The sequence below is a fragment of the Megalops cyprinoides genome, chromosome 10 (genome assembly GCF_013368585.1).
Source record: "Megalops cyprinoides isolate fMegCyp1 chromosome 10, fMegCyp1.pri, whole genome shotgun sequence".
Taxonomy (NCBI): Eukaryota; Metazoa; Chordata; class Actinopteri; order Elopiformes; family Megalopidae; genus Megalops; species Megalops cyprinoides.
Window position 1 is genome coordinate 11,559,304 of NC_050592.1, and position 9,779 is coordinate 11,569,082.

A 9,779-nucleotide genomic window follows, 5' to 3' on the forward strand; every position below is an offset into this window, starting at 1 on the left:
ATAATGTCAAGGAATCACTTTGAAGTCCCAGACGAATGTTATGGTTATAATTCACAGATTTCATGTGCACTTGGAATAGTGATACATTAAGTTGTGTACATGGTATGTACATTTACATTTACAGAGTAAATTGAAGACACAATAATGTGAGTTGCTTTGAGTCTCCCATGGGGTGAATGCAAAAATACAGGGCAAGTCATACTACAAAAATAGTGATATTGCTGTAAACAAAGACAAAGAACACACTCTGAAACATTTAAGACCCATTTTAGCCCCAGTACATGTACAGTTCATCAGGCGGGGCTTGATGATTCACAAATCAACTTAGAAGACATATGAAAAAACAAAACAGTTACATCACATGACCACCAGATGGCAATGTCCACAAACTCTGAATCCCACCTTGGCGCATATGGTGAGAAATGGATAGACAGTGCCAGATAAGCAGAAACCGCTCAAGACCAGACCTGACACAGTGCTAGAAACACTTACCTAGACTATAGGCAAATTGACAAGCCTTGCTGGGCTAAATGGCCTCTTTTTGTCATTAAAGTTCTTATATACCCTTTTAAAACTATAAGAAAACTAAGATGCTGTATACAAAATCAAAATCCTGCCATGAACAAAAAAAAACACATTCATACAATAAGAGAAACATTAAATTGAAGTACACACATGATATTGGAGCAGGTCCAACCAGTCTGTGAGAGAGCATGTGCATTCTGTGGCGTGTGTTGGGGAAGGTTGTGTGGGGAGAGGCGAGTGGCTTTGCAATTACGCGCCTTTCCCTCCACAGCTCCCCGTCCCATCGCGTGTGTGTGTGTGTGTGTGTGTGTGTGCATCTCCTGCTCTCTCTGTCCTTCACGTGCTGCTCGGGGTCTCCCCCAGCAGCCAGTAGGTGGTCATCTTGCCCTTGCCCTTCATCTCCACTTCTCCCCGCAGCTCCAGCTGGAAGCTGTTGAACTCCTGCAGGACGTTGCGCGTGGCCGCTGACACGTGGATCTTCAGGGCTGGAAGAAAGGAGGTGATCACTGCGTCTTACTGCTGCTAAGCACGTTGTTGGTGACGGCTGCTGTACACAGCGAGCAACACAGGTGTACAAATGTAATACATTTAACGCTGCATCACTGGTGCTTTGGGTCTTGTAGTCCATCGTGGCACTTGCTGTTTTTGGAAATCCCTTGTTAGTCCAAAGATAGGTCCACCCCGTAACACATGCGACTTGTGTTACATGCTGTTTTTTATGTGTAATACTGTGTTTTGGATTCTGTGATCCAGTAACAGTGATGTATGGTAGTGTACTTGGCTTCCATCACTTGTGGTAGGGCTTGAATAGTGTTATGCTCACACTCACTGGTCTAGGAGTGTTGTTAGCCTGGTCTGACACTGTTGCTCATTCAACTTGAATGGATACACTTATGCTCTTTGTGCTGGAAGTCACTCTGCTAAATGATTGTAATGTAATGTAATGCAATGAGATGACTAGAGAAATGAGAAACTAGCTCCTTGAATGTACATTTGTGTTCATGTGGATGAAAATTAAGAGAATGGACAAATAAAAGGGCTATGGGATGTACAGATAGCCTCACCTTCCCCGTTGGACTCCATGCGGGAGGATGTGTTTACGGTGTCTCCAAACAGACAGTACCTTGGCATCTTTAATCCCACCACTCCTGCACATACTGGGCCTGGTGGCACACACAAGAAACAGTTGATCAATGCAGTGCCTCAAGGAGGAATGTGCAGTATCTGCACGTCTATTTGTGTGTGTGTGTGTGTGCGCACGTGTGTGTGTGTGTGCGTATGTAAATGTGTCAGTAAGTATGTCAGGCAGTAAGTATGTCTGTGTGTATATGTATATGAGAGTAAGTTTGTGTTTAAGTCTGTGTGTGTCCGTATGTGTGTGTGTGTGTGTGTGTGTGTGTGTGTGTGTGTGTGTGTGTGTGCGTGCGTGAGCGTACGTGGAAGTGTTCATCAGTATTGTGGCCAGCTCACCGCTGTGGATACCAATCCTCAGTTTGAGCTGCTGGTCTGGTCGGTGACGGATCTTGAAGGAGCGCACTGCGTCTAGCAGGGCCAGCGACATGCGGGCAATCTCCCGGCCGTGAAGCTTCCCGTTCCGCACAGGGAGACCCGACACCACCATGTAGGCATCACCGATTGTCTCCACCTGATGGTACAAACCAGTACAACACATTGAAAGCCCTTGTGATGCCAATTTAAACTTCTTATCTGTCAACCACTAACATTACTGCCTTATCATCATAGTACAGAAATTTTCCTCTTTTTTTCCGCAGACCACTAAAACAGCATGATATAATAGAAAGTGACATACTGTAATATAAAACAAACAGATGTTCAATTTTCCTGCATCAAACCATACATCTCATCCACACATACCAATATGCACTCCAAAATGTTCATCAGTTGCTGAGTGGATGAGGTCTTATTAAATTATTTCAATAATTATGCTCACAAGTCTGAGAACCACTGTTCTATCAGTTTCTGGAATTATTGCAGAGATTATTCAGAAACTCACTAAATCATTCACTGGGAGTCAAGATCTAAGAGAAATACATGCCACAGTAGTAATATTTATAGTGTGGCCAGGATTACCTTGTAAACATCAAAGTTGTCTATGATGGCATCAAAACAGGTGTAGAGGTCATTGAGCAGGGTCACCACCTGGGAAAGAGAGTTCAGCAGAACATCACGGAGCTGCAGCTGCTATTCTTTGTTTCAAAGCCAATGAATAGCTCACAAGACCTCACCAAAGGTTCAGAAAAATACCAGCAAGGAGCTCAGAGACCTCAAGTGGAGGTGAAGAGCAATCTATTGATTCAAAAGCAGAAGCAAACAGAGGCTGAACCAACATAAGCATCGCCGCAACGGTCCCTCACCTGCATGGGGGTGCTCTCGGCGGAGATGGCGGTGAACCCCACGATGTCGCTGAAGTAGATGGTGACGGAGTCAAAGGCCTCCGCCTGCACCGTTTCACCCCTCTTCAGCTGCTCTGCCACTGAGCTGCGGGGGAAACATCCAGCTGCATTAATCCAACCAACACCAGGAGCCTGAACTGTGCGGTCAAGATAGATGCCGGAGCTTCGTTTAGTGTGTCACAGCGTAGCAGAGTGTCGGTGCTGATTCCAGAATGTCAGTGATTTATAGCCCTTCGTGCATCTGTGGTGGGCTGACTCAGTGGTATACAGTAGCGTATACCACAATACCCAGTCACAGTGGAACTACTGATTTCAACCATTGACAGCATTATTGTCTGAGCACACTCGGCTAAGACTGCTTGGGGCTGCAATGTAAACTGGAAGGCCTAGCGTGTACTGCTGACTGAGAAACGTAGAGGCACCGAGGACTCACTGTGGTAGGATCTGGTACAGAAGGGTCTCGGCCTTGCGCTTCTCCTCCAGGTAGGCCTGTGTCCGCTCCTCCACCAGCTCCTCCAGATTGGTGGCGTACTGCTCCATGCGGGACAACAGGTTGTCTAGGATGTTGGTGCTGCTCTCTCTGATACAAAGAATGAGTGAGAGAGGAAAATGCAGGAAGACAGAGGAAGAGAAAGGAGGAGAAAATGTTAGAGGAGAATATATAATGGAGGAGGTTATATGATGAAGGATGCAGACCTCCTGCAGGATCAATTTAGTGTTACATGTCTTTCATGTCAGTCATAGGAGATTTTCTATGAGTTTACTTTTAGACCCATACAGCAAACAAAATCTTCGTACCTTGTATGGCATAAATAAATGACAAATATACAACATACAGTAATATACAAAGAGAACTGGTGCAAAGGCACCCTGAATTTTGTGCTTCCTTTGGACTTTGAGAATAAGACTGAACCAGTTAGCTCATCTTTCAGTAAACCGTGGTGAGGTGATGAACCATTTGATACATTTCAGAGAGGGGACGGATGGAAGGACAGTGGAGCTGGAGCAGGCCGTGGATCGGAGCAGGCCCCCTGTTTGGGGGTGTGCGGAAGCAGACCTGTTGTATTTGCGCAGCAAGAGCTTGATGTGGCTGAACTCTGGCCTTTCTGCGGTGTCCTCAGCCCAGCAGCGCTGCATCAGCTGACCCAGCTCCTCGCTGTGGCTCTGGGGACAGATGGTGGGGCGCAGGTAAGGCCATTCCCCCAGGGCCACGCGGTCGATAATCTCTGAGGAGGCACAGAGGGGGGACAGAGGGGTCATACCATGTCACACGCACACGCACACACACACACACACACACACACACACACAAACACACACACATACACAGACACGGGGTCAACTACAACAACTCCCTGGGCTACTATTCTGGCCCAGTCTCAGAGACACTCGAAGTTCCACAATGCCTCTAAGACAAGTTTTCTGCCCACAAACATTTTTTTGTATGGGTCAGCTGGGAGTGCTTCCCAAAGGACAAAATTTAGAGCCTTGCATGCATTTCAGAGGCTAACACACACTCAGAAAGCCACTGTGAATAGCACTTTACAGCGGACGATCCCAGGGAGGTTTTGCTCCAGACGGATCAAGCTTCAAAAAAGAAGCAACATCTTTGCTCAGTGTATAAAAGTTGGTATATAGTACTGACATATAAGGACAAGGTCACAGAATACAGAATATTACAGGCTAGTTAGATTGATGTACATTCCGTACAAAATATTACGCTGTCATTATTAGGAAAGTTAAGAGTTGCTCCCAGAAAGTTCACAGAAGGAGAGAGCAGGAACTCTAGCCCTCTAGGCCCCCTGCCACATTCTTTTGTTGCTGTCATGATCTAGTTTGACAGGTTTTTGCCACATCCAATTTGAAATGACTATATTTTTCTTGTCTATGAAGTGTCCATTCTGATATATGACACATCTGCTGGCATTTATTTATCTTTCCTGATATGTGAAATTTCTGCTCTGATTTGTGATTAATTTTATTTGACTAATATTGTACTGAATGGCCTCCCACAGGAAACAGCTGTAGTCTTTGGACAAACTTTATGCTAAAACGATGCATGAAGCTACTTGATATGGAGGACTTGTAAAAACTTGTAAAAAACTTAATAAATATTGCCATACGGTATGTATAATTGGTGTCTATAATGTATGGGGTGGCAGTGTGGCATAGTGGTAAGGAGCAAGACTTGCAACTGAAACCTTGCCGGTTCTATTCCCTGTAGTGGCACTGCTGTTGTACCCTTGGGCAAGGTACCTAACGCAGAATTGCATCAGTAAATATCCAGCTGTATAAACGGGTAACGTAAAAAAATTGTAAACTATGTAAGTTGCTCTGGATAAGAGTGTTTGTTAAATCAGAATAGACATAATAGAATAGACTTTATTGTCATTGCACGGTGGGGGTGCAACGAAATTGTGGATGCCAATAATGTAATAATCCTTGACATTTAAAAAAAAGTACAAAGATAAAGTATTTTATGGTAGGCCTAACTGTACAGTGCTTAATCGCCTCTCAGCAAAAGGAGGCTCAAGGGAGTTATTAGTAGGATTATTAGTATTTCATAAGGAACTAATAAAGTGAGCAATTCCACATCTGTGAGCAGAACTGAAAAGGGCAGGTACATTCTACACTATGAAGGGCCTTTTCAGAGTTATTCATGAATGGAATACTCAAGGTTCTGTTTCCACAGTGTCTGTTTATTGTAAGTCCTCCCGAAAAATGGTCCAACCGAAACGGAAACCCAGGACTACCTCCACGTTTGTCCCATAAACACACAGTCACATACGGTCTTGTCACATGTGATATCCCTGCTCAAATATCCTTAAAACGCACACACATTTTCACTCATGCACACACATGCTCTGACACCAGGTAAATATCACATCTGCTGACTCTCAAAGTCAAGATCTTCTGCAGTTTATTGCATTGGCGTTGCATAGGGCCAAGGGTTGCCTGAGCACTTCCAATGACATAAACAACAGAGAAGTGTTAAGATAAGTGAAGTGCACAAAAGAAGCTTTCATACCACAACTCTATGCTCAATCCAGATGGAAAAAATAGTCTGACAGAGATCAAAGTCACTGCCTCCAACATCTCATAATTTTCCTTTCATCTCCGTGCTCTCTATAAATTCAATTGCAATGTCTCTCTTGTTTTTTCTCCTCTTTCTGCTTGCTCTTTCCTCCATTTTTACCAGCATTCCCCCCCCCATCCTTCCAACACTTTCATTTCTTCTTGATTTATACTCTCCTCCTGCCCCTTTTCCTCTGCCTTATTTCTTAAGTACGAGCCTTCCCTCTCCATGTCTCCCATAACTCCGCATGCCTCCATGTCACTCTGCTGCGGTGTGCTTCAGGATCATTGTGTAAGTGCTTTCTTCAAATGACAAGGAAAAGAATAAATGTTAGTAGCATTTTTGAATCAAATTCTCACTCTCTCTTCACACCCTCTTGGAATTCACAGCCTTTTACAAAACTGCCTCTATCTTTCCTGTAACCATCTTACTCTCCTTACATGCTGCGTATCTTTATGATTTATTATCTTTTTATCTTATTATCTACCCCCCCCCCCCCCATTCACTGCACTGGATCTCCCTCTCTCTTTCATTCCCATTGCTTCTCTCCTTCTATCAGCCTCACCCTCAATTTAGCCCTCTCTCCTGATTTTTTTATTCCTCTCTTTGCTCAGTTCTAATTGTGTTCATCATTACTATCCCACCATCTGTATTCTCTCTTTCTATCTTATCTTCTTATATTCTTATCTGGAATATAATAATAGATTGTGGTGTGATTCACTGTTGTCATTTAAAGCTTTCTTCACGGCTTGACTGTACAAACCCAGATTGGAACTGATTAGTAATCCATTTGGTAACCATGCTTTTATGGTCTGTTTAATTTGGCACTCCATAGGTATGGTGGCTTTCATGCTGAGGTTGTACAGTGAATAATAAACTTTGCATGATAGACACTAATGTGCTTTGCAAAAGTGCACCTGGATATAAACCTAGCACATGACTCTGTTCAGCCATTCTGATTATAAGAATTATTTTGGCCTCACTCATAACATGCAGCGCAATACATTTTCCACATAATATTTCTCATTTAAATGACAAAAAAAGGCTTTGTTTAAGTTGTTGTTCTGGCCATCTAGTCATTCTCCAATGAAACCTACTTGTGCTCTGGCCTCTGCTGCAAACTGATGAATAAAGAGTATCCTGGTTTAAAAATGCCATCCAGGTAGATTTCTCACACTGGTGGAAGACGAGCTCATTTAGCCTGTCCCTTTAAAACACTTTGAGATCCTTAGATGAGAGGTGCTGTACAACGCAAATCAACATCAGTGCTGGTCACTGTCCCTCTTTGCTTGCACTTCTCCCCTTCCTCACCCTCTCTGTTTCTCATTTTCTCTCCTCCTCCTGCTCTCACCCTTATCTTCTCCATCTCCATCTCACCACCAGCAGGGTGACGTCCAAATTCAATATGCCAGAGCCTGTCCTGTTGGTCCACAGGACATTAACACTTCCCTAATCCCATTGCCCTGGACGTTGCATTGATCCCACCTTTCAGGCAAATGAAATTTCCACCAGCCACAGAAATCCTCATAATCATAAAGCCCTCAATCACAGCCAAAACACGCACAAGCAACATCAATGCATTTAAAGGTCTCCCTTTAAGCTGATGTACTAGGCACTGAGGCCTCAATAGATCAAAAGGCCTGTCTGTGCTGTGTATGTTTCTGTGTGAGTGTGAGTGAGCGTGCGCCGGTCTAAGGGAGGGGTGATCTATGTGTGTACCCTGTCCCCCCCTCCTTTTTATGAAGACCTGATGGCGTCAAGCGCAGAGATAGAAAACAGGATATGGCGTTGTGAACTGTGGGTTAATATGGTTACGGGCCAAGAATAGCAGATCAGCTGCATGGCCAGACAGGTCCCCCTCTGCTGGTGTGGGTCTGTATGCCTCCAGGGCCTCCTACTTAACTCACTTTGGAGGATTTAATGTCTTCTGAGCATAAATTCAAATGGTCTGGTTTTTGGATTTGTTCTGTTTGGCTTCCTTTCGATACTTTTTCAGGACCTTTTCACTGGGGCACAGAGAAGGGGTGCTGTGCACAGTCTCTAAAAAGGAAGTCTTTGGTTTGCTATTTCCATATCCATTGTATCCATAGTTAGTACAGGTTTTCGGGAGAACCTCGCTCTGAATTGCGGCAGTGCTATGGGTAACTGCTTTTTTCAGCAGCTCTGATACCAGCTGATTTTCTATACAACTGACAGTATTGTGAATTGCGGGAAATTAATTGTGACCAAAGCCCAAACTATTTATGCTTCCCTTGTATCAACAAAGGCAGTTGAATCTTCATTGTTTTGGCCTTGGATTTCATCATCAAAGAACCACTGCTACGAAAAGCAAGACCAATCAGCTGTATCACTTTCATAGATCACTAGTTTCAGCCCAGATTGTTTTGGCTCATGCACAGTGGCTACAGTACTGTATGTCTCCAAGAACTAGTGTTCAGTCATATAATCAATTCTCATTCGATTGACTGATGATAAAAATAACACAGAAAATCTAGTCTATCTGTGGACAATGAATCAGACCTAAAATGTTCCTGAACTGTCAAGTGAGATGCAGTACATTAATACAAACAGCATGTAATGGCCTCTTAATGTTGTTTTTTGTTATTTAAATTGTATGCAGTTGTAATATGATGTCAACTGTATGGTATATGTCTTGTTGTTTTTCTGTCCGTGCTGTGGAAAGAATTTACTCATAGAAGACAATAAAATGACCTAATCTAATCTAATTACTCCAATGTTTTCAGTACAAACTAAATGACAAAGCCTCCAATTTCACAACCCATAATATCTGCCTTTTGACAGTTGTGAAAGCTTGTAGCTTTAGTGTAACTACTCTGAAGGGAATAGCTTGCAGCTTTACTTGAACACATTTTCCGTGTGTGTGTGTGTGTGGGTCCACACCAGATAGATTTGATTTCAGAGTTCAGCGCTGATGAGATAGAGGCGCAAGCTTGAATGGAAACATCTGATGATAATCTATGTTTTTGGAGGACATTACATCAGCGTGAACCTGCTGCTTTATAATGATCTTTGGCTCGTTTTAAAGTGATTCGTCCATCCATGAAGCACTAAAATACAGCCTCTTCATCCAGTATTATTTGAAAACAGCTGGTGGATCCGGGCACTACATGTACTCAAGTGCTTTAGCAGAGGGAGGGCATAAAGAGCCGCTCATTCTAGCACTCCTTCAACTATTACCCGACATCTATAGAGGTTGCCATATGGTGAATATCTTCAGAAATTTCTTTATTCAATTTTTTAATGCCCAGCCTGATCAAGGCCATCCGATAACTGGATTTTTAAATGATTCTGTAAAAGAGTAAAAGCGTTCTCTGAGAATCCCTATGCAATCACCCAAACCTGGCTAAACTGTTTTTTTTTTCAACCTAGTATAAACGTCTCACGTACAGTTCCCTTCCCATTTCAGCAGTTTCCAGTGTTTCCCCGTTTCCTCCCCTTCTCCATCTTTCCTTTCTGCCCTTTCCTGTGCTTTGATGGTGGGAGGTCGGCAACCTCGTCAGGAAGCGCAACGCCTTCCTCAGCTCCAAGCACACTACCTTTAATCATTCCTTTACCTGACATTTACCTCCCCTGCAAACCGATCTGATAACACGTAAACGTTTGATCTTATCTCCTTACAGCAGAAGTTTCCATTTCAACCTGGGATTTGAGAGAGTAACCCTTTGGTCACATGTCGTAAGATTTAGTCACCACTCGACGCTGATTCCCTGCCATTACGGACAATAAATCTCTGAACTCCCACA

At 43.5% G+C, this 9,779-nt stretch overlaps 1 protein-coding gene across 1 annotated transcript in view; it reads right to left on the reverse strand.

Moving 5' to 3' along the window:
* Positions 1-526: 526 nt before the first annotated feature.
* The window catches only part of npr1b (natriuretic peptide receptor 1b), a 58,195-nt gene continuing 48,942 nt past the window's right edge, over positions 527-9,779 (reverse strand). The window contains exons 15-21 of the mRNA XM_036539153.1: positions 3,997-4,165; positions 3,373-3,519; positions 2,901-3,024; positions 2,617-2,685; positions 1,996-2,170; positions 1,590-1,688; positions 527-1,010 (exon numbers count right to left, since the gene is read on the reverse strand). Of these exons, the coding sequence (XP_036395046.1) occupies positions 862-1,010; positions 1,590-1,688; positions 1,996-2,170; positions 2,617-2,685; positions 2,901-3,024; positions 3,373-3,519; positions 3,997-4,165 (932 nt within the window). The 3' untranslated portion in view covers positions 527-861. The remainder of the gene's footprint in view (positions 1,011-1,589; positions 1,689-1,995; positions 2,171-2,616; positions 2,686-2,900; positions 3,025-3,372; positions 3,520-3,996; positions 4,166-9,779) is intronic.